Here is a 27,431-nt window from a genome sequence, read left to right on the forward strand (position 1 = left end):
ATATCAGGGACATGCAAATCGGAGCCACAGAGAGGTACCACCTCCCGTCTGTCAGGATGGCCATTATCAGTAAGACAGCGAATAACGAGTGTTGGAGGGGATGTGGCGAAAAGGAGCCTCCTGCACTGTTGGTGGGAATGTAAGTTGGTGCAGCCACTGTGGAGAACAGTATGGAGGTTCCTCAAAAGATGAAAAATAAAATGACCATATGATCCAGAAATTCCAGTCTTTTGGGTGTTTATCCAAAGAAAACAAGAACACTAATTTGGAAAGAGTTATATGCACCCGTGTGTTCGTTGTAGCATTGTTTATAATAGCCAAGATATGGAAGCAGCCTAGGTGCCCATCAATAGATGGATGGATAGAGAAGATGGGGTGTGACTATATACAGTGGAGTTTTACTCAGCCATAAAAATGAATGAAATGTTGCCATTTGCAAAAACGTGGACGGACCTAGAGAGTGTTACGCTAAGTGAAGTAAGTCAGAGAAAGACAAATACTGTATTTAAATCTTAAAAAAATCTAAAAAACAAAGCAAATGAACAACATTACAAAACAGTTGTAGACACAGAACAAACAGGTGGTTGCCAGAGGAGAGAGGCATAGCGGGTGGGAGAGGAAAGAAATAGGTGAGGGAGATCAAGAGGCAGAAGCTTCCAGTTGCAGAATAAGTGAGTCACAGGTATGAAGTGTACCGCGTAGGGAACTGTAAGTGTAACGTCTGTGTGATGGCAAATGGCAACTAGACTTATCGTGGTGATAATTTTGAAATGTATAGGAATACTGAGTCACTGTATTGTGTAACAAGAAGCTACATAGTGTTGTAAGTCAGTTATAACTCAAAACACAAAATAATAGAAAAGGAGATCAGCTTTGTGGTTACCAGAGGTGGAACTGGATGAAGGTAGTCAGAAAGTTCAACCTCCAGTTATAAGATATTAAGTGCTAGGGATGTGATGTACATTATGCTGAATATAATTAACACTGCTGTCTGTTATATATGAAAATTAAGAGTACATCCTAAGAGTTATCATAAGGGCAAAAATTTTTTTGTTTCTTTAATTTTGTATCTGTAAGAGACGATGGCTGTTTGCTAAACTTACAATAATCATTCCATGATGTATGTAAGTTGAATTATGCTGTACACCTTGAACTCATACAGTGCTGTGTGCCAATTATATCTCAAACTGGAAGAAAAAGTTGAATAGCCAAATACTGGACAGCGCAGGTTTGGGAGACAGAGACAGAACTCGTGTCAAAGCCCTGATTTTGGGCTTCTGGGTTCCTAGTCATGACCTGTGGAGCAGCAGTTGGGCAGGGCTGGGTCCCCTTTGCCTCTTTGGTGCCTTTGCCCTTCCCTGGGTGCTGGAAGGTGGGGTGACCTGATCCGGTGGCTGTGCTTCCTCGAAACGCTCTGTTGCTTGCTGGAGTTCAGGGGTGCAGGGTCACCAGTTAGCTCAGATTGACTGGAGCTGATGGCCTCGTCTTGGGGCTTTCCACTTACTGGTTACAGAATTTGTTTCAGAGTAACCACTCCTTGTCTGGCTACCTGTCAAGTCACTTGGGAGCTTACCCCCAAAATATAGATTTTTAAAATACGCTAGGTCAGAACCTCTGAGTAGAATTTTTAAGATTATACACGCACACACCTGCAAGATTACTGTGATGCAGAGACTGGTGATGGAGACCAGATATTTTGCGGCAGCACACTTTTAAAAATAAAGCTGTTCTCTCAGGTTGTTATTTTCATTTTTCGGACCCTTCCTAAATGAAATGATTTTAACAAGTAGAAGGCATTATGATTAAGAGTCTTATTTTTAAAATTTGCAGTGTTGTGACAAAGTAACTAATGTTAATACTTTTTTTCCTAAGATATGTTTTTCATCGTTACGCACATTTACTGGACTATTGGAAAGTTTTAGGAAATAAGCCAAGTTGGACATGCACTGCTCACTGCTGTTTTCCTGAGATCGCTGTCTCACCCAGACTTGGGGAATAGGTGTGTCTCGGGCCTCAGGACTGAGCCCACCTTGCGGAGATGCCCCTTCAGATGTCACCAGGAAGGGGTAGGCGAGTGGGGAGCATCACATGAGCATTTCAGCAGCCATGCTCATGAGACCTAGAACAGTTTATTTTTTATTTTTTTATTATTCGACTTAATTTTTTTAGAGCAGTTTCAGGTTCACAGCAGAATTGTGCAGAAAATAGAGTTCACACATAGCCCTCCCCACCCACACATATATACTCCCCTACCCTCAACATCCCTCATCAGTGTGGCATATTTGGTACAATCGATGAGCCAACAAGGACACATTATCGTCAACCAAAGTCCATACAGAACAGGTTTATTATGAAATAGCTGGACGTGCAGAGAGATCAGAAGAATAATAAACTAACACCTCTGTGCTCCTCACCCAGGAACTATTTAAAGCAAAAAGCATTCTAAGTAAAGTTGTGGTCCCCTGTTTTCCTTCCTCTTTCCCTCCTGCTCAGAGATAGCCACTACTGTGAATTTCAACGATTGTGGTTTATATTTATGAACTTTTACTACAGGCATCCAAAACAGTAATTTTTTTTTTTTAAATTTTGGGAGTTCTTCATGTGTATGTTGGCTTGCTCTGTCCTTTTGTGACTTGCTGTTAGTAGTGAATGTTTTTTTGAGGTCTTTGTTAGTGTGTAGATCTGGTTCATCCCTTCTCATTGCTCGGCCCGATTTCTTTGTACAAACACACAGGCCCGTCGGTTGTCCCTAGGGTCTCACTGCTGCAGAGAATGAGCTGCTTCTCCAGGGCTCCCTCGGCACGTGTGGGTTTCTCCAAGCTGGCAGTGCTTTTCTGACTCCAGTTTGGGACCCGTTAATGAGCTGTGAAAAATAATTTGTTAGCTTACGACCCACATTTAAAAACAGTAAAAATATTAGAGTATTATATCATTTTGTATTGTTTGGTGAAACCATTGTGTTAGTTTATATTAAAAAATAGGTGTGAAAATGTTTATACTTAATTATAAGGTGCAATTTGTTATTGTGGGTCATGGTCAAAAGAATTGTAGGGATAAACTTAGAAGCTGAACTACTGGGCTGCAAGTTGTGCATATTTTCATTGCCATTAGCTGTTCCCTTCCATCTTCCTCAGCAGACGGGGTCCTGCCAGTTCTCTTTTCCTCTCTGCACCTTCCTCGCCTGTTCCGTTTCCACCAGCCACAGCCCGGTGTTCGCAGGGAGAAGCCTGGCAGGGGACAGCGACCTGTGAGCCAGCTTCTCTGTCTTGATAATCAGCCGAGTCCCTCAGACTGATCACTTGAGGGTAAATACTTCAAGGGAGACTTCAGCTGATTCTTGGAAACTGAAGCAGCTGTCAGTTTCACTCTCCTCCTTTTCTGCGTGTCTGTTGCATAAATAGGTGTGGTTATGGCGGTCTGACTGCGTAAATGCAGTTATGCAGGTTCGTGTGTATATTTATATAACTGGGTGGAAACTCCCGTACGGTCACTTCCTGAGCTCCGTGTAAGTAGGGATATTCAGCTCTGTTTAAAGCAAAAAATGATTGTGTGTAAGTCAGCCTTAAGTGACTTTCAAAAAAGTTGTCTTTTCCTTAATGATCAAAATATTGCTATTGTAGACAATTTTGAAGGTATAAAAAGAAAATAAAAAATCACCTGTAATTCCATTACACAGGGACTAAGCACTGAGACCTCCCACCCCCTTTTAAAAAAATACAGATTACACTTAATCTTCCATTAATTATGGTTACATTCAAGCTCTTAAAAATGTGTGCCATGAAAATTGTAGATAAAGTTGATTCTTTAAGTGATAAACATGTTTGAACAAATCTAGTTTTGTACATTGTTTAAAAGGACCCTGGTGACTTGGCTTTTTCTGCATTGTGATCTTAGGGGTGTTGAGGTGACCCCTTCCTAGGTAGGGAGACAAGGGTGTAATTCCAGACAAGAAGGTTCTTCGTAAGTACTTGCCGTAAGTACTTACTTTGTGGACTGCCTTGATGTCTAATTGGCATCGGGAACTGTGTCTGAGCACGAAGACCTGCATTTGATTCAGGCTAACAGGATTCTACAAACACGTGCTGTCCCTTTATGTATTATTACCTAACGAATTGCCCCCAACACTGGTTTAAAACCGTGACCAGCAGTGTTTATTTTGCCCACAGTCCGCACTTTGGGAGGGCTCCGCGGGCACAGCTTGTCTCTGCTCCACACTCCCCCGTCTGGGGTGCTTGAAAGACTCGAGGTGGAGTCCCTGAAGGTTCCCTCCCTCGTGTGTCTGGCGGTCAGTGACCTGAGACGTCGGTGGGGCTGAGGCCGCAGCACCTGCGTGTGGCTTTTCCACCTGGCTAATGGCTTCCTAGAAGCCCGGAGGCTGGGTCCCCAGCGCGAGGGTCCTGCTGGAGAAAGAAGGAACGAGTGATTCTGGAGGAGGCCGTCAACCTTTGCAGGAGGTTCCCAGGGCTGCCGCAACAGATACCACAAACGGTGGCTTAAAACAACAGTTGGCTCCTTCACAGTTCTGGAGGCTGCAAGGCCAAATCCAGGTGTCAGCAGGGCTGTGCTCCCTCCAGGGCCCTGGGGGAGGTCCCTTCCTTGGCTCTTGTAGCGTCCGGTGTTTCCTGGCGGGCTTTGACAAGTCCTTGACTTGAAGGCGCTTCACCCCTAGCCTCTGCGTCTGCCTTCCCGCTGTGTCTGCCCCTTTGCCCCTTCTGGTCAGTCGTGCTGATTTGGGGCCCACCTGCCCTCCGACTTCATTACAGCTGACTCACCTCTGCACTGACCCTTTTCTCGGTGAGGGTGTTCACAGGTTCTGGGTAGATGAGAATTGGGGCTACACCATTCAACCCACTACACCTTTCAAGCCTCAGACGTCAGAAGGGGTCTCTAAGGCCAGCCCCGATGGAAGGGGTAGGGGTGAGACTCCACTTGGGGGAGCAGTGTCAACTTGGGGGGATGTTTTTAAACTACCACATTTGTGCAGGTGCAGACAATCCAGTGAAATGCTGTTTTCTTTGTACAGATGTGTATGGGTGTGTGTATGAAACAAGCTTTTAAGGGGCCTCGGTGGAAACATAGCCTCGGGTTTTAGTCCTGGCAAACACGGATGGAGAGTCGCTTGTAAAGGTGTGCGCTGACTCCTGAGGATGGCTCAGAGTGCGTTAATTCATCCTTTTCCTCAGTCAGAATGCCAGTCCGTGTTTGTGGGTCTGAAGACCCACCAGGGTCTTGGGCAGCCTCCTGGCTCGTTGCTGCCCCACAGCCACGTGGTGACCCTAAAGGCACTCGGGGACTGATTACCTAGCGTCTGAAATGGTTGGGGGAGAGCCTGGGAGACCCCGCGTTACCGAGGAGCCCTTCATCCAGGGAGGGTTCTGCTCCCTGCCATTGTGTTCATTTTGCCTTGCCAATCGTGAGAGTCAGAAATGGCTTCTGGAAAATGTTTTCCATCGTTCTGTTTGTGGCATTCTTTCAAGGCTGGTTTCTTGCAGCCATGTATTGGCTTTGACATTTTTAGACTTTTCATTTATTTGTTAAAATAAGTAAATTAATACTGTAGTAGTGCAAAGAAAATCATTTGAGTAACATTTCATTTGTAGTGGAAGTAATATTCCTGCATCATTCCTGACTTGGAAAAAGAGAGATTGTGGAAGGACGGAAGAGGGGACGCCACGGACATGTTAACTGTCAGGAAGAGAAGAGCTTAAATAGGAGAGGCAGCTGGGGCAGGGGGAGGTCCAGCCCCCATTCTAGTGGCCTCAGCCCCACATTGTGACCTGTGTCCACATCGAGCTGGCCTCTGAGCTCCAGGCCCCTCCTCTCTTGGCTACATGGGGCACGGGGAGCCTCTGGAGACCATTATTTGAGGTGTGGCATGAACATGCCCTCAAGTCTCCAGGCCTTCCTGTTGTGAGTGGCGAGTGGTAGGGGTTTCTGTCGTGGGCTTAGGGCGGTGAGAGCCTGGAGGGCCCTGGATGGCGCAGCTCCTCAGTCTGTGGACCAGTCCCCTCGGCCGCGGCTGCCCTGGTGACTGTGAGTCACCTGCTCTGTAAGATTCTGCCTCTTGGAAAGGAAACAACGAACATTAAGAAGTCCTGCCATTTGTCCGGCTTCAGGATTTTCCAAGTGCTTGCACACACACGAGCACGTGCTGTTCCTCCACGTGCCTGCCTGGGAGACGGGCGGCGTCACCTCTGAGGTGGGGTGAGGACTGAGCCCTGGCAGGCTGCCCTGGCTCCGGGGCCTGCAGAGTGGCCGGTGGGGGCCGAGGCCAGGACGGGGCCCGGGCGGCTGGCTCCTTCCCTCCCTCTGGCTCCTCCACAGCAAGACACAGCTGAGTGTCCCATTCTTCTCTGTGGGCCAGCCTTTCTTGCGTACCTGGAAACAGTGATGGTTTTCTTCTGGAAGGTGGGTTTTCTTGGAGAACCAGAGTAGACCTGTGCAGATGAAAGTAGGTTCTTTGGTTTTTATCACCCTTTATCCCTGTGGTTGATTGAAGAATCAGGGGTTCTAAAATAGCTTTTCTGTTTTTATTCCCATTAACTTTCCGTGTCTACTTCTATCCTTCTGTTCAGCGTTTATTCTGCCAGGTGATGGACCTGAACCCAGTGGTGGGCCGGGCCGGGCCTGTTGTCTGTGCATTTCCCACTGGATGCTGCAGAGACACGGGTTAATATGTCTATCAGGGGCGACTTTCAAGCAGAAAGGATTTAGTACAGGAAGCAGGTGCCATTAGAAAGGTGTGAGGGCCTGGAGGAGCAATCCCGGCCGGGGATGGCTCCCGGAGCGCCAGGTGGGACTAGCCCCAAGGGCAGTCCCGACCTAGAGGCTGGCGGGCGGCTGCTGCTGCACCCTTAGCTCAGAGCCAGGGTGCCCCACGCCTTGTTCCATTCTGCACCTCCAGCCCCCTTGTCCTGTTCAGCACTCCAGTTGCAAGTGAATGCCTCTGATGGAAATCTAAATCCTGCTGGAGTGAGTGAGTCTGGAGAACGTGCTTTAGCGTTGGAGCCTTTGCCGTTCAGGAAGGCATAGTGATAGCTGCATGCCTCAGACACCTGGTGTGTCCTCCACCGGGCGGGCAGGCGGGGTGTCCGCGTGCTGTGTGCCACTGTGAGGAGAGCCGCCTCAGGTGCTGTGCCTGGACGTGCCAGGTGCAGTGTGTCTCCTAGGGTGCGGGAACAGCGCCTGATGTTTAAGCAGAGAAAGTGGGGTGGGGTGCAGAGTAGAGAGGGGTGCAGGGCTCCTTATGAAATAGATCTTTTAAGTCACATTGAAAAAACAGTATTTGTTTTGAAGAAACAGCAAAATACATTTTTTGCACTGTCCCTGCATTGCAGAGGAGGGGCCTGGGGTCTGTTGTGGGTGGTGCTGGGCCACAGGAGAGAACTTGGGGGAAGATTACTTGATTCCAGACCTGATGAGATTTCACAGGGTTCCCTGGATTCATTCCACAGGGTCACTGCCTTCTGTGTGTGACTGGCCCCCGACGACCCTGCTGGAGCAGACGGGGCTTGTGATTTCTGTGCTCCTGCGTCTGTGGAAATGGAAACAAGCCCCACAGAGGTGCTGCCCTGGGCTGGGCTGCTTCCTCCAGGAAAGAGCCTTTCCGTCTGCATCCCCTTGCTCAGTGGGTGGGAGGGGCGCTCCCGGGGCCGCTTTGGTCCGGTTCTCTAACAGCCCTTCCTCCCAGCTCCCTGACCCCCTCGTCTAACCCAGCACCGCAGGACAGGCGTTTGATGTGAAGCACACAAGGGAGGTGGACCTTGCCATCTTTTCATGTGTGTGTCTTCCGTGTTGACAGGCGGGCTCTGCTGTTCCGTGTTTGAGAACACAGTGTGGGATCTGCTGCCAGCACTGGCTGCGGCCCGGAAACGGACACGTAGTTCAGTGTTTGTTTTCTCTTTGGTGTCTGGGTACACCTGTTTGCAGAAAGTCAGAATATCCCAAACTGTGGCCTCTCTCACGGGGGAGAGTTGTTGGGGTTCCCATTTGAGAACGTGTTGGGAGGACTGATGCCCGTGGAAGGGGCTCAGCCTGGCTCCTCCCGGGGCCTGTGTGCCGGATCAGGGAGGCAGCACCCTCACTGGCAGCCACGGGGCGCTTCCCGGCCGGTTAGAGAACAGCCAGGGAGCGGTCCAAGTCGCTGTGCTGTATGGGCTGCCATCAGTGTTTTTCTTCCTCCGAGAACAGAGATGAAGATTCTCTGGCTCCCTGTCCCCCCGTCCAGCCCCGGTGTGCTGTACTCTTCTCACCTGGCAGCTTCCCAGCTACGCTGTCCTGGGAAGCGACGGGAATGAGCCAAGGGATGGGACGTGGCGCCCAGGAGGGCCCTGGGGCCCTGCCAGCTGGCAGCTGATGACAGACTGATCTGATCGGGGTCTGTCTGAGTGCCAGCTTCTGGAGGGGCAGCAGAGAGCTGGCTGGGGCTTCCACTGCCGGCCCTGGAGTTCTCAGTGACCCAGGTCGTGGTGGGCAGAGGCTGGGGTGGGTGTGACCTGGGAGACACTATGCAGGTTCTCAGCCAGGGCAGTCTGTTTGACCCTCTCCATCCTCTCCCCTCCCCTCCTCCCCCTCCTCCCTTCCATTCTGCATCTTCCTTCCTTCCCTCCATCCTCCTCCTCTTAAACAAGGTACCCCTTTGTGGGGACGCTGGAGGTGGATGTAAACCAGTCTTGGCCCAAGTCTCCCTCCCCGTCAGGCCCTGTGTTTGTCCCCACGATGGAAACCAGGCTTCTGCTCACACTGCTGTCTGACCCTGTCCCTGGACTCACGCTCACTCACACCCTCTCATCTCCCCGCCACACTCTTGCCTTCACACCCACTCACACTCGCTCACCTGCACCCACGCCCTTACACACTAATTCATCAGCTCACCGCACTGAGTCTCTGTGTTTTGGGGTATATTTTATTGTGGTATAATGTACGTAATGTAAAAATGACCATTTGAACCATTAAAAAAATTTTTGTATTATATATATTTATTGAAATATAGTGAGTTTGCAATGTGTCAATTTCTGGTGTACAGCACAATGCTGCAGTCATACACGAACATACATATATTTTTTATCTTCTTTTCACCTTAGGTTACCACAAGATATTGAACACAGTTCCCTGCACTATACAGCATGTACCCATTGTCCATCTATTTTATATATAGTAGTTAGTATCTACAAATCTCTAACTCCCAGTTTATCCCCTCCCACCTCCCTCCTCCCTGGTAACCACCAGTTTGTTTTCTATGTCTGGGAGTCTGTTTCTGTTTTGTAAATAAGTTCATTTGTCCTTTTTAAAGATTTTGATGGAGCTGTATTCACTGTGATAAGAAAAATGCTCAGTTTTGGGAGTGAAATTTCAGTTATCCCTGGGTATACCGGGAATTGGCTCTGGAACATCTCGTGGGTACTGCACTCCACGGATGCTCGGGTCCCGGACGTGGAATGCTGGAGCGCAGCCCCCTCCCCACCCTGATCCACTGTTCAAACAGCCGTGCTTGCAAAACCCACCGATACGGAAGGCCAACTGTCTAAGTCAGAAATAACACACTGGGAGGATCTGTGCCTCTAAAAGTTCTTGAACCTCCCCAAAATTCCCTTCAGGAAAAACGTTCACCTCACCACCTCCACACTCAGCTTTCTTTTCCACTTAAACCAGCCTTGCAGTTAAGCTTTAAAAAAAGAATTTGTTCTTAACTTTGCTCTTCAGTTTTAATTATTAGCAATGTGACAAGATTACGTGTCTGCGTGTGTTGACCAATTGTAGAAAAGTTCAAACATGAAAAAGTAGACAGAACGATCTCAAGGGCTCTCCTGGGTCCAGCGTCAAGTGTCCGTGATTATAGCTTGTGCTGTTTGATCATAAATATTTTGGTATGTATGTCTAAAAGACGAGATCATCTCTTTCCCACAGTACCATTATCACACCCAGACTCCAGTAGTTCTTAGAATCAGCTGTTCAGCCAGTATTCGCATTTCCCCATGTGATGCTTTTAATTGCAGAAGTGCCTTACGTCAGCTGTCGGGTTTTGTGGGCTGGACTAGTGGCCCCGCTGGTGCCTTGGTGTCTCTGAGAACACACGTGTTCAGTGAGCCAGAGTTTGGTCCACAGGGCCATAGGCATTTGGGTGGTAGCTTGTATGTTGGTGTGAGTGTGGCATGCTCTCAGAACGCCATAAATGAATAATGACCGACTGGCACCCATCTGCTCCCCGGTGTCCTCTCTGCGTTCCCCTCTGACTGCTCAGGGGCTATGCCGTCTCCCCTGGCGCGTGGCTCCTGAGCTCTGAAAATGTCCCAGCTGAGATGTGCCATAAGTGTAAAATGTGCTAGATATCAGAGGCTTAGTGTGGGGGGGGGGAGTAAAATATCTCATTAATACTCTTATGTTGATTACATCTTGAAATGACAATTTGAATGTATTAGATTAAATAAAATATTAGTATTTAATTCTACCTATTTATTTTTATTGAAGTATAGTCAGTTATAATGTCAGTTTCTGGTATACAGCATAATGTCTCAGTCATGCACATATGTATATTCATTTTCATTAAAGGTTATTATAAGATATTTAACATAGTTCCCTGTACTGTATAGAAGAAATTTGTTTACCTATTTTTACATATAGTAGTTAACATTTGCAAATACCAGACTCCCAAATTTATCCCTTCCCATCCCCTTTTCCCTGGTAACCATAAAATTGCTTACTATGTCTGTGAGTGTTTTGTGGATGAGTTCATCAGTGTCCTTTTTTTTTTTTTGGATTTCACATATGAGTGATCTCATATGGTATTTTTCTTTCTCTTTCTGGCTTATTTCACTTAGAATGACGATCTCCAGGTCCATCCATGTTGCTACAAATGACATTAATTTTATTCTTTTTTATGGCCGAATAGTATTCCATTGTATAAATATACCACAACTTCTTTATCTGTCATCTGACAGATGACAGTGGACATTTAGGTTGCTTCCATGTCTTGGCTATTGTAAATAGTGCTGCTGTGAACATTGGGGTGCATGTAACCACCTACTTCTTTTAATTGGGATGAGTTTATATAACATAAAATTCACCATTTTAATCATTTGAAAGTATCATTCAGTGGTTTTTGGTATATTCACGATGTTGTGCTACCATGACCATGACCTAATTCTAGAACATTTTCATCACCCCCAGAAGAAACTTGTACCCTTTAAGCAGTCACTCCCCATTTCCCTCTGCCCCCAGCACCTGGCAACTGCTCATTTATCTTCTTTCTCTATAGATGTGCCTGTTCTGGGTGTGTCTTATCAGTGGAGTTGCACATTTGTGGCCTTTTATGTCTGGCCTCTTTTACTTGGCAGTGTTTTCTGGATTCGTCTGTGTTGTAGTGTGTCAGTCTTCATTGCTTTGATGCCTGCATAGTATTCCATTACACGGATAGACCATTTTTTATTTATCCCTTCATCACTTGATGGACATTTCTGAGTTGTTGCCACTTTTTGGCTGTTGTGAATGCATCTGCAGTGAACATTTGTAGACAGTTTTGTGTGGACATATGTTTTCAGTCCTCTTGGGCATATTCCTAGGAGTAGAATTACTGGGTTGAATGATAACTCTCTTGAGCTTTTTGAGTTGCTGCCAAATTATTTTCCACAGCGACTGTACCATTTTACATCCTAATAGCTGGGTGTGAGGGTTGCAGTTTCTCCACATTCTTGTCAATAGTTCTTTGCCTTTTGTTTGTTTTTAACTTGTGGCTGTCCTAACGTGTGTGAAGACAGTACCTTTTCACTTGGATTTGTGTTTCTCTAAGGACTAATGTACTTTTATGTATGTATTGGCCATCTTTTATGTACTTACTGGCCATTTGTGTATCTTCTTTGGGGTAATGTCTATTCAGATTTTTTGCCTAACTTGTTTTTTCTTTTTTTAATTTAATGTAACTGCTAGAAAATTTAAAATTCCCATATGTGACTGACATGATATTTCTATTGGATAGCATTGCTGTAAAAAGGGGTCCTTACCACCTATGGTCCCTGCCTTTGCACTCTGGATCATCCTGGCCAACTTGGCTCAGCCCCTTCTGTGGCCACAACAGGTGTGGTGGTCCTTGGACTGCTGTGGCTCTGGCGCCTCCTCCATGTAGCCCTCCAGGCATTTTTTTTTAAACAGCAACATTATAATTGTCAAATATGGAAGCATCCTAAGTGCACATCAATAGATGAATGGATAAAGAAGATGTAGCATATTATGTAATGGAATATAACTCACCCATAAGAAAGAAGGATATTTTGCCATTTATGTCCCTTCATTCACTTTTTTTTTTCCCACTTAAGAAACAGGAATCTTATAACTGGCATAAACATTTCCATTGCATCAAAAACAACAAAATATCTAGAAATAAACTTAACCAAGGAGGCTATCTATACTCTGAAAACTGTAAATCATTGATGAAGGAAATTGAAGATGATACAAGGAAATGGAAAGATACGCTCTTGGATTGGAAGAATCAACGTTATTAAAATGGCCGTACTACCCAAAGCAATCTACAGATCCAGTGCAAGCCCTGTCAACACTCATGACATTTTTCACAGAAGTAGAACAAACATTTCCAAAATTTATATGGAACCTTAAAAGACCCCGAAGTGCGATAGCCATCTTTTGTAGGTCTTTTTTTCCCCTCTTTCTTCTTTTTGTTCTCTTTTCTTTTTTGTTTGAGGACTAGAGAAATTCCCTTAACATTTGTTGTAAAGCTGGTTTGGTGGTGCTGAATTCTTTTAGCGTTTGTTTATGAAGCTTCTGATTTCTCCATCAAGCCTGAACGAGAGCCTTGCTGGATAGAATATTCTTGGTTGTAGGTTTTTCCCTTATATTACTTTAAATATATCGTGCCACTCCCTTCTGGCCTGTAGAGTTTTTGCTGAAAAATCAGCTGATAACTTTATGGGAGTTCCCTTGTATGTTATTTGTAGCTCTTGTTGATTTTAATATTTTCTCCTCATCCTTAATTTTTGTCATATTTGATTACTATGTGCCTTGGTGTGTTCCTCTTTGGGTTGATCCTGTGTGGAACTCTCTGTGCTTCCTGGCTATGGGTGCCTGTTTCCTTTCCTAATTTGGGGACGTTTTCAGTTATTATTTCTCCAAAATTTTTCTCAGGTCCTTTCTCTCTTCTTTTTCTGGGATCCCATTATGCGAATATCAGTGTACTTCATGTTGTCCCAGAGGTCTCTTAAAGTAACGTCATTTCTTTTCATTCTTTTCTTTTTTCTATTCTACAGTAGTGATTTCCACTAATCTGTCTTTTAGCTTGCTGATCCTTTCTTCTGCCTCATTTAGTCTATTCTTGGTTCCTTCTAGTGTATTAGTCATTTCAGTGATTTTATTCTTTAACTCTGTTTGGGTATTCTTTGTATTTTCCAGCTCTGCTAAAAACTTCATTCTGTGCATCTATACTCCTCTTGAGTTCTTTGAACATCTTGGCCATCATTACTTTAAACTCTTTCTCAGATAAATTACCTATCTCTTCATCACTTTTGTCTTCTGGGATTTTATCTTGTGCCTTGGCCTGGGAGATATTCCTCTGCCGCCTCATAATGTCTTCCTTTCTATCTGTATTTTAAGGTAGGTTAGTTATGTTTCTTGACCTTGGAGAGGTGGCCCTCTGTGGGAGACATCCCATGTGTCCCAGCAGTACACTGCTCTCTTGTCACCCAAGGGCCAGGATCCAGCCAGTCCCAGTGTAGAGTCTGGCCTGTGTTTGTGGACTCCTTCCACAGGATTTGGAATTGTTTTCTTATTTCTGGTATCTGCCCTCTGGTGCATGAGGCTGGACTGTAGGCTTATGCAGGTTCCCTGGCAGGAGGAGCTGGTGCCTGCCCACTGCTGGATGAAGCTTGGTCCTGGACCTCTGGTGGGTAGGACGTTTGTGGCTCAGGAGGTCTGCTGATGGGTGGGGCTGTGTTCCCAGCCACTATGTAGTTTGGCCTGCGGCTTCCCAGCCCTTAAGCCTACAGGCTATTGGGTGGGGCTAGGTCTTGGTGCTAATGATCCAATCAAGGTGTCAGCCTCCTAGAAAGCTCATGTAGATGAACACTCTCGGATTGTCTGCCACCAGCTTTTATATCCCCTAGGTGAGCTGCAGCTGTCCCCTACCTCTCCAGGAGATCCTCCAAAACCAGCAGGCAGGTCTGGCCCAGGTTCCTATGAAATCACTGCCTCTGCCCTTGGACCTGGCACACGTGAGATTCTGTGTGCGCTTCCCAAGAGAATGACATCTGTTTCCCCCAGTCCTGTGGGGCTCCTGGAGCTAAGCCCTGCTGGCCTTCAAAACCAGATGTCCTGGCTTCTCCTCCTCCTCCCACTGCTGGAACCCCTGGCTGGGGGGCCTGACGTGGGGCTCAGGACTCTCACTCCTGTGGGAGTGGGTGTGGGGCCAGGTTATATCACGAGCACGCCCCTCCTACCGTCCTGCTGTGGTTTCCTCTTTGTGTTTCCAGTTGAGGAGGATTTTTTTTGCTAGGTTCCAGTCTTTTTTCCCCCCCATGGTTGTTTAGCAGTCAGTTGTGGTTTCACTGTAGCCGTGAGGAGAGGTGAACTCGTGGCCCTAGTATTCTGCCATCTTGACTAGAGATCTAACAGATCTTCCCTTTATTCTTAATGTCATTCACAGGTCACTGAGGTTAAGTTTTCCATTCAGAGATTCATCTCTCTGAGGCACTAACAGGAATGCCATTACAGAGACATTATCCAGGCTCCTGATTGCTGGGGGCGTTGACAAGGGTGAGATCGTTTGAGGGTCATGTTTAGTAAGGCTTAAGTTAAGGTGGACCCTCATCTCCAAAACAAGTTGATTATTTTAATGAGCCAAACAAAGATAGCAATAAAAGTCACCTTCTCTTTTTTATAATGTGATCAGCATCGCACGTTCAGTGAGCTTTTCAAAAGGTAGCATTTAAAAAATTAAGTCATTTACATCTCATTTAGCTTTCAGAACAGGATAATCTCTTGTAGATTTATTTCTTTGAAAATTGACCATGAAATTTTCTAGGAATCTAATGGACAAATAATAGTTTGATCAGATGTACTTGTTCCCTGGAATAAAATGGTTATAATACATTTGTTTGTGGGTGAGTCATTCTGAGGTCTTTTGAGTTTAGTGTCCAGTTAAATTCTGGCGGCATGTACTGCCTCCTTGTCTGCTGCTGAAAGTTCCCAGTTCACACACCCCAGGAAGTCACTCTGCATGAGTAGGAAAATCAGCTGGGCTGGTTATACATGAGTATAATATGTAATCCATTTAAAAATAATTTTGTTTAATGCAGGTGTTTTTTTATGGTGAACTCCCCAGAAAAGCTAGAAGCATTTTCATAGTTTTCCTGTAAATGACTCAGCAGGATTTTCAATAAATAGAAAACTGCATATATAAAGACTTTGATGGCATTTTATGATTTTTTCTCATTTACTTAAGTGGGGACTATCTTTCCATGCATCAGTAAGTAGGTAGGCAAAGATAGTTTCTTTGGAAGAATAAAGTCACATGGGTGGCAGAAATATCTTAAGGTGTTTCAGATTGCAGCAGTTCCTAAGCCAACAGGCAGTTCAGACTCTCATGGATTTTTGGGGTGAGGCTAAGGGGAATGAGTGGAGAAGGGACAAGTCAAATTGCTGTAATTGTTGTAGAAATGATTTGCCCGGGAGATGGTGACTTTCAAGATAATCAGGTGAGTGCTCCTTCCCTTCTGTGTTGTTTCAGCTCTGATGTTCAGAGCGAATGTGGTTTTGATATCCCTGTAAAGTGGAAGTTTAAGTGTATAAACAGTTCAGTAGCGTTAAATATATTCATGTTGTTGTGCAACAAATGTCTGGGCCTCGCAACACTGAGACCCTTTGCTCATTACACACTAGTTCCCCTACTCCAGCCCTTGGCAGCCACCTTTCTACTTTTCTGTTTTTATGATTTTGTCTGCTTTAGATGCTGTGTGTGAGTAGAATCATATGGTACTTGCCCGTATGTGACTTGTCTTAGCAAGATGTCCTCAAGTTTCACCCATGCTGTAGCATGTGACATCCCTTCTTTTTCAAGGCTGTATACTGTTCCATCATGTGTATAGGCCACATTTTCTTTCTCTGTTCATCCACTGAGGGTGAGCCTTAGCTCTTGACTGTTGTGACTAGTGCTGCTATGAACATGGGCACAGATATCTCTTCAAGGTCCTGCTTTGTGTTCTTTTGGATATGTACCCCAAAGAGGGACCGCTGGGTCTTAGGGTGATCTTTTGCCTTTTTAACTGAACTTGTGTCAGCCTTTTCCGAGAGTAGCAGGCGCCGCGAGCTCTGTGAATCTGCTTCCCCGCCTGGCCCGCGTAGAGTACCTGTGAACACTCCTCTTGACGAGGTCTCCCTGAGAGAGTAATTATATAGACGGCATTGCTGAGACTTATTTCCTATTGTGCCAGGAAACATTCCACGTGCTCAGACTCCTGAAATAAACACCAGATTCTTTTGGCCAGATTTCATTTCTAGGCATGCACCCTTGTACTCAAAAACACCTTCCTCCGGAAAGCTCTAGCCAGGCTGGAGAAGGAGCGAGGGCTGGACAGAGAGGCCCAGGAGGAAACGGAGGCACAGGCGGGCGAGGCGGCCTGGTTGTCCTTGTCCTCCTTTGCCCGGGAATGGGACAGAAGCGTGTCTCCGAGTTACAGCCAGCAGGTCGAGTGTGTGTGTGTTTTGCAGAAACTTTGTTGATTGTGACTCAGTAAGACGCGTTCATGTTATGGCCTGTACGCACCTCTGTGTGCGCGCAGAGCAGCCCCTAGGTGTGTGGTGTGCTCTGGTGTTGAATCTTCTCGGCCCCTCTTTGTCGGGTGCTTGTTAGCCTCAGCACGGGGCACGGTCCACTAGGCCGCGGTCCCGCTGGGGTTCAGGTCCCCATGAGGCCAGCTCGCAGCACGGACAGGCTCCGGCTCTGGGCAGGCCTGTGTGCTACTGAGAAAGCCATGTGACCTTGAGCTCCTAAAGCCATCTGTGCCTCAGTGTCCTGCCCCCCGAGGTGGGGTCGTATTCTGCCCACCGTTGTGGATGTGGGGGGCCCAGAGGGGCACCTGGCCCGGAGTGGTGACCCAGTGCCTCCGGGCCCTGGTTACACTTAACCTCACACTCACTCTCCTTACCTTTTATGTGTTTCATTGTTATCCTGAGTCCTGTGTTGCTTCTCCCGCCTCATGTAAGTGGCGGGGCTGACCCCTCCGTCCCCGAGCTCGCAGACTCGGATGGGAGGAAGAATGCCGGCAGTTAACCCGCCAGGAGGCTTAGTGCTCACTGAAGCCCCTTCTCTTTCGCCATCAGACAGCCTGGAATTCAGTTTGACTCCTGACCGAGACGGGGCTGCACCCCGGCACCCCGAGAGAAAGGCTGGGGTAGCTGCTTCTGCCCGCAGGGCTGGACGGGAGGGGGCCACCCGCCCCTTCCCTGGGTGACAGGCTGGTGCTGGGCCACAGCTGCTGCTGCTTTTCAGGCTGCGGCATCTGGTAGCCCTGGGTGGGACCAGGGCTGCCCACCCCCGCAACCCCATCCTTTTCTCCCACAAGCACATCTTATCGGGGCCCTTCTCAGTTGTTAGGTCGCGGGTGTTTGATTTTGTGTTTCTCTTCCTTGCAGGCGGTTTTAGTGAATAACATCACCACAGGAGAGCGGCTCATCAGAACCTTGCAAGGTGAGTTCCACTCCCACCTTCACCCAGACGTCAGGCCTGTTAGGAAAAACCACCTGTGCTCTGCTCTTTTCTCGGTTCTCTTGTTAGGATCTAGGGAGGGGTGATATTACAAGTAATTAGAATTAGAAGTAATTCTTTTTGCCCGTTTCCTTAAAGAGCGTTTCCTTTTAAAAATGTTACTGAATACACTGCAGGCTGTTACGTAGAGAATTCAGTGGTATATATACATAGAATGGAGTATCAGTCATAAAAAAGAATGAAGTAATGCCAACATGGGTGGATCTAGAGATTGTCGTATTAAGTGAAATAAGTCAGACAGAAAAAGACAAATATATCACTTGTATGTGGAATCTAAAAAAGAGTACAGATTTTATTTACAAACCAAAAATAGAATCACAGACACAGAAAGCAGACTATGGTTACCAAATGGGAAAGGGCAGAGGAGGGATATATTAGGAGGTTGGGATTAACAGACACACATTACTCTATATAAAATAGTAAACAACAGGGACCTACTGTACAGCACAGGGAACTATATTCACTTTCTTGTAATAGCGTATAATGGAAAAGAATGTGAAAAAAAAATGTGTGTGTATAACAGTCACTTTGCTGTACACCTGAAACTACCATTGTAAACCAACTACACTTCAATAAAAAATAAAATTAAAAAATAAAATTTAACAGCAAAAAAAGAATTCCCAGTTCAGATTTAACATCTGAATTGAGATGTTATATGACTGTAAAATACACACCAGGTTTCAAAGACTTAGTATGAAAAAAAAGAATATAAAATACTTCATTCACAATTTTTTAATTCATATGTTGTCATGGTGCTGTTTTATATCTGTTGGGTTAAATGAAATCATTATTCATATTAATTCCACCTGGTCTCATTTGCTTTTTTCAAATGTGGTCGTTAGAAAATTTTGCATTACCTGTGTGGCTTGCATTATTGTTCTGTTTGGCAGTGCTGGTCCAGAATTCTAGTTCCACATCAGCTTCTAAGAATATTAACAGGGGAAACGCAGAAATTCACTGAGTTAGATGGGTTACTTGACTGCCAGGGGCCTCTCAGAGCTGATGGCTTGTGGGTCAGTCCTCCAGTGGGGAACATGGCCTGAAGCCTTTCCTGTACTCAGTATTTTAAAATAGCTTTAATCAGGTATAATCGACGCACAGTAAACTACACGTGTTTAAAGTGCCCAGTTTGACAAGTTGTGACATGAGCATGCGCTTCAAGAAACCATCACACAATCAGCACAGTGAACACATCCATCACCCTGAGAAGTTTCTCTGTGTCCTTGGTAACCCTCCCCGGGCTCCCTCTGGTCTGCTGGCCGGCCTTCTGGATCAGGCTGTCATTTTTACAGTTTTGTATACGTGGAGTCAGATGGCAGGTCCCCCTTTTCCTGTGGCTGCTTTTTCTCAGTGTGTATTTTGAAACTCATCCTTGCTGTCATGGCTGTCAGTTTATTCCTTTTTATTACTTGGGTAGTGTTCCCTTGCCCCATGCTTGGTGTGATTATGGAATCTTCTTTTTAAAGTTAGGTTTGTTGAGTATAATTTACACACAAAGGGTACACTTTGTAGTGTACCCTTTGTGTGTTTTGACACACGCACAGTCACCTCGACCACCAGAGGCAACACGCAGTTCATGTCCCTCACTCCAGGGAGCCCCCACCTCCGGCCCCCAGCGAGTGTCCACCCTTACAGCTGTGTCTGTTCGAGCATTTCTTGTGAATGCTTTTGACATAGATCTGTGTTGCTGTGTGTATCAGCAGTTCTTTGAGTCCTTCATTTTAATTTTATTTCCCCCCAGAGAGCCTTGTAGTTCTAGGTTGTGAGGACAGACCCCAGGGAAAGTCGGGTGTCTGTCCAGGCTGTGTTCCGGGCCCCCGTTGCTGCCCTCTGCCCATTCCAGTGGCAGCTTTTCCTTCTGCCCGCAGCTTGGTTCTTGGTCCGCAAGCTGCTGCTTTTTGCTACAGAGCGTTTATGAGCTGAGTCGTCAGGACAGCTGGATTTCCTTAGGGAGAGCTGCTGTTTCCCGAATTGGAGAGTCGGGGATCAGTGCACATGGGCTGTGACTGAGTGACAGGAGAAGAATACTGGAGAGGAGCCGGTGGCCGAGGACGGGGGTTCGGCAGGGGTGGCTGCGTATCTGACTGCATGTTGAAATCAGAGTTTCTCAGACCAAAGGATAAGTCTGCTGGGAGCTGAGGACACAGTGTGGCGTGTGTGGCCTTGGGGGGCAGTTCAGGGTTTACGACGTCTTAGAGGAACAGGCGGTAGACCCTCCTGATGTGTCATAAAGGTAGGAGGTCAAAAAAGGAGAATTAGATCAGATGTGAGAGGAATGGAGGTGGGGGCTCTGGCAGGATTGCACGCGCTCCGGGCTGCTTTCTGGGTGGAGTGATTGCAGGGAGGGGCCGTGCTTTCAGCCCTTTTCCCCTTCTCATTCTCTGGGTAGCATGGCCCGTTGTGTTCCTGTGGTGGGTTTTTTAAAAAACATTTTTTTGGAGGGGGGAGGTAATTAGGTTTATTTATTTATTTTGATGGAGGTGCTGGGGACTGAACCCAGGACCTCGTGCACGCTAAGCATGCGCTCTACCACTGAGCTCTACCCTCCCCCACCCCGGCTGGAGTGAGTGTCGATGTGTCTTCTGTTGTCATGACGGCCGGGCTGGTGACTGTGTGCTTTCGTGTCCCCCTCTTGGTTTAGACCAGTTAAAGGCCCTGCAGAAGAATTACGGCAAGCTGCAGCAGGAGGTCCTCCAGTTTCAGAAGAACCAGTCCAACCTGGAGAGGAAGTTCTCCTACGACCTGTAAGTGTGTCGGCATCAAGTGCACGCCCCTCACGTCACAGGGGGGACGTGCTTTAAGAGGAAGGCGGTGGACGGGGACCAGCAGAACCTCCACTCGCCTTTCCTGTTACAGAGCATACGGTCGCTGTGGGAAAGGGTCAGTCCCTTCTAAGAGTCACGTCCTTCAGAAATCATGCATTTTATTTGTCAGCAGTGAGAGGGCAGTTCTCCTTAGCAGGAAATGGCTCCACTCAATATTCCTTAAGACACGTACCTGAGAACTCTGTAAAGCGTAGGTGTCCTGATTAAGTCAGTAATATAAAGCCTTTAAAAATGTGATCGAGAAGTGCTCAGGTGTGACCGAAGTCAAACTCAGACTAAAACTAGTCTTGGCCTAGTATTAATTTATCATTGTGTGTTGGCACTGAGACTTGTGTCTTTCCAAATTTCTGCAGTGAGAATGGAGGATTTTAATTTTTCCAGCTTTTTTGAGGCATGTCTGACAGTAATCATTGGATATATTTAAGGTGTAAAACGTGATGTTCTAATGTACCTGTCGTTGTGAACTGATGCCCCCAGTCAGGCTAATTAACCATCCATCATCTCCCGTATTTACCTTGTTTTGTGTGCGTGGTGAGAACACTGAAGATCTACTCAACAGACTGCAGGTACACATACACCGTGTTAACTGTAGTCACCGTGCTGTGCGTTAGATCTCCAGCTGATAGCGAATGACAGTCTGTTTCAGGCTGGTAACTTAAGTCTCATACAGAAACCTCTACACTATTACTTCTTGGAGTAATGATCAAAACAAAACCATAAACCTTTAAGAAGTTGAGCTAAACTCATTAGTCAGATAGTAAAAACCAATTTAGAGGGCCAAGAATGAAGCTGTAGTCTTGGTATTTTTTTTTTTTCTTTTTTTTTTTCTTGTAACAACAGTATAACTCAAGCACAGGAAGTTTGGGATTCAGAGACAACCAGCCACCCATGACCCCAGCCCTCCAAGTTCATATGAAGTTTTTACATAATTGCAGTTGCCATTAAAAATTTTAAATCATTTTTTCACTATCTTGCATTATGTATACATAAAAATTCTTACTGTTTCAAAGTGTTTTCTCAAAGACGCCATAACGTGGAGGTACCGAGTTTATTTCCCCATTTCCCAGTTTGTCGGACATTGAGGTTACCTCTAAGTTTTGGTTATTCTCAAATAGCCTGACGTCAGTGCATTTAACTTTTAAAAGTTATTATTTTGGATTATTTCCTTCTAAAAAAGACTCAGTTTACTGCGTGAGTTGGCATAAGTTGCCACATTGCATTCTGGAAGGATTTGAGCTGTCTGGCCAGCAGCAGTGTGGGCGACCTCACACCCAGCTCACGTCCTTCCACTCACCGTAATATCTTTCTGATCACTTTAAAACCAAACACGACTAAAACCAGGGACACCCAAATACATACATATGCAGAGGACACGTGTAGGCAGCACAAAGGAAACGTCATTGGAAAATACGCACACGGACCCTGACTCAGCCAGGCCAGTGGTTCTCAGGGGCAGGTTTGCTTCCAGGAGACCTTTGGCGATGTCCCAAGGCATTTTTGGTTGTCACGACTCTGAAGAGGTGTTACTGGCATACAGTGGGTAGGGGACGGGGTGCTGCTAAGCTCCCTCCAAAGCACAGGGCTGCTCCTACAACAAAGCTGTATCTGGCCCAGAGCACTGCGTGCCGGGTTGTGGACACCTGAGTCAGGCTGGTGACCCTTGGAGAGCATTCGGACGGAAGTGAATCGTTCCAACTTACTGTTACTCAGCCTTGGACGTTAACGCACATATTTTCCTCCCATTGATGAAAATACAATAAGCCATTAATAGCCTCCCTTGGTGAATGCTGACTCGGAAGATTCTGACCTTGCAGGAGATCAGCAGGGCCCGGGACAGGGAGGGCAGCTCGGCTCCCCTGTGGGGCGCTCAGATGGGCGGCGAGCAGAACTGCCAGCCCCGGGGGCTGTGCGTGCGGGACGCACTCTTGTTCTCTTGGGAGGTGACAGGTGAATTGGAAACTCTGGCTGACCCCATCGATCTTACTCAAGCCTTGTGCCCGAAGCTGTGCGCCAGATACGGGGTCCCTCCCAGGGTGTGTTTATAAAATATCGAAAGCTAGAAAGAGTTAGTTTTTCTTAACTTTCTTTGAATTATAGACCCTTTTTGAGAAGCCTGTGAAAGGTGTGTACTCTTTGTTAGCAAATTTATAAATGGACAGATATACAGAGTTGTGTATTTAGGGTGAGGGCCCCCGAAGTACACCTGCATGCCCTCTGTTAACACGCCCTCTCCGTGCTGAGAATGAAGGAGCTGACGGAGAGGCCAGTCTCCTGATGCACTGGTTCGTGTTCGTCCAGTCAGAGCCGCACACTGTCCCAGCGCGTGCTCCTGCACCTGTGGCCGACATCACTGAGTGTTACCGCATCCGACCCAGCTGCCCCCCGCAGTCTTTCTCCCCAGAGCGCGTGGAGTTGGCGTGTCACGTGAACTTGCCATCGCATCCCCACGCCGCGGGGAAATCGCGTTTTTCTAATGCCGGTGCTGGAATGTACTGGTAATACGTTGGCCCTCCGTGTCCGCGGATGTGGAACCCGGAGATTCAGAGGGCTGACTATCCTAGGCCATTTTATTAAGGGACTTGGGCCTCCTTGACTCTGGGGGTCCTCAGGGGCCCTGGAACCTACCGCCCGTAATACTGAGGGACGCCTGTGCTCTGATGATCAGGTCACCCATCTCGACAGGCCCCTGTATGGAGCACGGTCACCATGTACATGTCAGGGAAAGCCAGTCCGAGGCCTGTGGGCAGTAGCACTGCCACAGTCTGAATGACCCGCTCTGAGGCGGTCCCCTCACTGCCGTCCGGCTGGAACGTGGGAGGCTGGCCTTCACCTGCACGGCTCTTTGTGCTTGATTTCGGGAGGGCTGAGAGCAGGTGAGAGCAGGACTTCCCTCTTGCAGGTTTACAGGCTCGGGGGCGGCTGTGCACCTGCGCTTCTGCCAATTCCGGGCATCTGGAAAATTGTGTGAAAACGGTGAACTGGACACACTTTGTTCTGTCAGGATACAGATGTCTTTTTGTTTGCTCCGTCTAAGCCACGGTGCGATAGTCTGCCAGCTGTGGCTTGCGTGTGTGTGAGAGTTCTCTTTCCGTGAGTTGTCCACCAAGTCTTCACTTCCCTTGGTCTGTGTGTAAGCTGCCCGAGGTCAGGAGCTCTGTCCTTCGTTACTTCTGCAGAACCTGATGCCCTTCTCTGGGTGGTACTTTGACCCAGTAAGTCCTTTGAACTGAAGGGTGTAGTACAAGAGTTAGAGGGTGAGGACACTTAACGCTTGGCTCTGAGATGCCTGCAGCCGCAAGAGCTGGTGGTGGGGGAGAGGCTCCTGCTGCTGCTGCTCGGTCAGGAAGCCCCACGTCTGGCTCTGGTTTCAGCCTCATCACTTTCTCTCTCTGACCCTGGTCAAGGTCAGTCAGTCAGGTCACCTCCTAGCTTCCTTGTTTGATTGATTGATTGCCTTCTTTTTTTTCCCCCCTGGAAATATTTTTTAAATTAAAAAATTTTTAATACAATTTAAAAGTTACTTTCCATTTACAGTTATTACAGAATATTGGGGCATTCCCTATGTTGTACAACAGATTCTTGTAGTGTATCTTACGCTCAGTAGTTTGTGCTTCCCACTCCCCTACCGTCCCCACTGGTAACCACTAGTTAGTTTGTATCTGTGAGTCTGCTGCTTTTTTTGTTGTTGTTGCTACATTCACTAGTTTGTTGTATTTTTTAGATTCCACATATAAATGATATCATACACTTTTTGACATATTTCACTCAGCACAGTGCCCTCCGAGTCCATCTATGTTGCTGCAAATGGCAAAATTTCATTCTTTTTATGGCTGTGTAGTATTCCATTGTATGTATATACCACATCTTCTTTATGTGTTCATCCATTGATGGACATTTAGGTTGTCTCCATATCTTGACAGTTGTAAACAGTGCTTCTGTAAACATTGGGGTGCATATATCTTTTCGAATTAGTGTTTTTTGTCTTTTGGGGGCTATATACCCAGGAGTGGAATTGCTGGGTCATATGGTAGTTCTGTTTTTAGTTTTTTGAGAACCTTCATACTGTTTCCGTGCTGGCTGCACCAGTTTACATTCTCACCATTAGGGTACAAAGGTTCCCTGTTCTCCATATCCTCGCCAACTTTTGTCATTTTTAGCTTCCTTATTTGTGTAAGTGGGTAAGTGGGTAAGCTTCCTTATTTGTGTAAGTTGCTTTACAGCTCTGAGCCTTGAGATACTCACACAATAAATTCCAGGCGGGAGGCATCTGATTGGGAGCTCAGCCTGAATTAGATTGTACATCCCAGCAGTAACTCTCTGATAACAACTGGATGTCCTCCAATTCAGTTTTTTAAAAAATAAACGTTAAAACTTTTGAACCATTTTAGATTTACAGAATGATTGCAGAGAGCGTGCAGAGAGTTCCTATTCCCCACACCAGTTCCCCTGTTGTTAACACTTCATGTTGGTATGGTGTCCTTGTCACAGTTAAGTACCCAGCATAGATGCATTATTGTTAACTGAAATTCGCACTTTATTCACGCTCCCTCAGTTTTCCCCTGATGTCCTTTTTCTGTTCCCAGCATACATCACATTTATTCATCATGCTTCCTTAGGCTCCTCTTGGCTGTGACAGTTTCTCAGACTTAGATTTTTTATGATCTTGATAGCTTTGAGGAGTACTGGTCAGGTATTTTGTAGAAATGTCCTTCAGTTGGGGTTTACCTGATGTTTTTCTCACAGTTAAACTGGGGCAACACATTTTGGGGAGGAAGGCCACAGAGGTCAAGTGCTGTCCTCGTGAGTTCACGTCAAGGGTACGTGCTGTCAGTCTGACTTACCACTGTCCATCGCCTGAGTGAGGTGATGTGTGTCAGGTTTCTTCACTACAAACTTTGTTTCTTCTCCCTCTGTGCTGTAATCTTTGGAGACAGTCACCCTGCTTGGCCTATACTTCCAGGCTGGGGAGTTAAGCACCCCTTCCCTAAGGGCGGAGTGTCTGTATAAATTATCTGGAATTTTCCTGCACAGGAGATTTGACTCGTTTTATTGTCTATTTATATCAGTATGGACTCATGGATACTTATTTTATACTTAGGGTTATAATTAAATACTGTTTTATTTATTTTTTGCTCAAATTTTTCCAGCTTTGGCCATGGGGAGCTCTTTTAATTGAGTCCTTTATCCAGTTGACATATCCCTGGTATGATGAGTTTGCCCTTTTTTAAACAAAAATCACCTTTTTACACTCTGACACCAAAAGATGCTCCAAACTCATTTTCATAATTTTCTGCCCCAGTCCTAGAATCGTTCAATCAACCATTTCTCCAAGGAGCCCTTGTTCTTTTTGTTGGAGAACAGTATTAGCAACCAAGATCTGGGTACTAGGTGTGCTTGTTGCTTCTAGGGTGTCATTGCTACTGGGCCCTCTCAGATGACAGAGCAAAGAGAGATTGTGTGCGCACTGGCTTGTGTTACATGCAGATACTGATAAATGTTTCTGTCTGTATCTGTATTAAGTTAAACATGAGTTCATACCGCTGTCTCCAACTCCAATCCATTTAAATTAACATAATAGTATGTAACTGGTTATGTTCTCAACGTGCAACACTATTTGGTTATTTTATCAATTTTTGTGACTCCAAATATTTTGAAACTGCCTGTGGCAATAACCAGTCAGTGCTTATCCAAATCCTTTCATCTTTTCTTTTCCCCTAGCAAAAATACTATGTTTCGAATCTTTCCTTGCAGTTAGGTATGGCCGAGTGACTAAGTTCTGGCCAGTAGGGAAGGGAAGTTGTGCGGTGGGACTTAACAGGAAGGCTTCTGAAAAGGAGGACAATTCACTGCACATCCCTTTCCCTTTTCTCCTCCCTCCTTTCTGCTGCCTGGGTTTCACACGAGACAGCTGGACCACTAGCAGCCATCCTGGGTCAGGAGGTAATCGTGGGGATAGAAACCGGTGCTAGGATATTGAAACAGAAAGAGAAGCCTGGATTTTTGATGACTCAGGGCTGCCCTCCTAGCCCCGGACTGCCTGCCTCCAGACTTCTTTTATGTGAGCAACAAATAAACTGCTGTCTTTTGGCTTTTTTGTTTCACCTAGCCAAACTTCATGCTCACTTATACACGTTTTGAAAGTGCCTTTAAATATTGTTTCTTAAACCAGATCATTTTCATAAATGCTCATCTGTTTGCCCCAAGAAAGACTCCTTAGGAAAGGCCGTTTAGAACTGAGTCCTGAATAAGGAGTAGAGAAGGGAGGTTAAGACATGTCAGGAAGGAAAGAGAGCACGGGGCCCAGGCTGATGGGGCCAAGCAGGTGGTATCCGATGGCCATGGAGGGGAGCAAGGAAGGGCACACACTCTCCCACTGAGCTGTACCCTCCCCCTTCAAGCACGTTTTAATTACTCTTTGAGACATTTTTCTGATGGCTGCTTTAAAATCTTTGTCAAATCATTTTAACTTCTCTGTCATGCTGGATTGCTATCTGTCGATTGATCTCTTTCATTCAATTTGAGTCTTCCTGGTTCTAGACGTGACAAATGATCTTTGATTGGAACCTCTGGGCAGTGGTGGTGAGAGGCCTGGCTCTTCACTGACGCCTCTGACACACCCCGTGCGGAGAGCGGGGGACCGCCCTAGTGTCGGGTGGGGATGGAAGCGCAGCTTCCCACGTGCTCTGCGGGGACACCACTGTGTTTTCTAGATCCTGAGGTCGCTAGCCAGTCCGCCTTCTTCTCTCCACCTTTCAGAGCTTTCTTACGTTTATTTCAGATACAACGTCCAGAGCTTTTACTTGTGCTCAGGGGAAAAACACACCTGCCTGTCTTCCTGGAGG

At 46.4% G+C, this 27,431-nt stretch overlaps 1 protein-coding gene across 3 annotated transcripts in view; it reads left to right on the plus strand.

Annotated features, from left to right (window-relative positions):
* The window catches only part of GOLM1 (golgi membrane protein 1), a 65,705-nt gene that overhangs the window by 22,467 nt on the left and 15,807 nt on the right, over positions 1 to 27,431 (plus strand). For all 3 annotated transcript variants that reach the window (XM_032477485.1, XM_032477486.1, XM_032477484.1), the window contains exons 4-5: positions 17,632 to 17,686; positions 20,406 to 20,508. In XM_032477485.1, coding sequence (XP_032333376.1) covers positions 17,632 to 17,686; positions 20,406 to 20,508 — 158 coding nt within the window. The remainder of the gene's footprint in view (positions 1 to 17,631; positions 17,687 to 20,405; positions 20,509 to 27,431) is intronic.

This window comes from Camelus ferus, chromosome 4, assembly GCF_009834535.1.
Source record: "Camelus ferus isolate YT-003-E chromosome 4, BCGSAC_Cfer_1.0, whole genome shotgun sequence".
NCBI lineage: Eukaryota > Metazoa > Chordata > Mammalia > Artiodactyla > Camelidae > Camelus > Camelus ferus.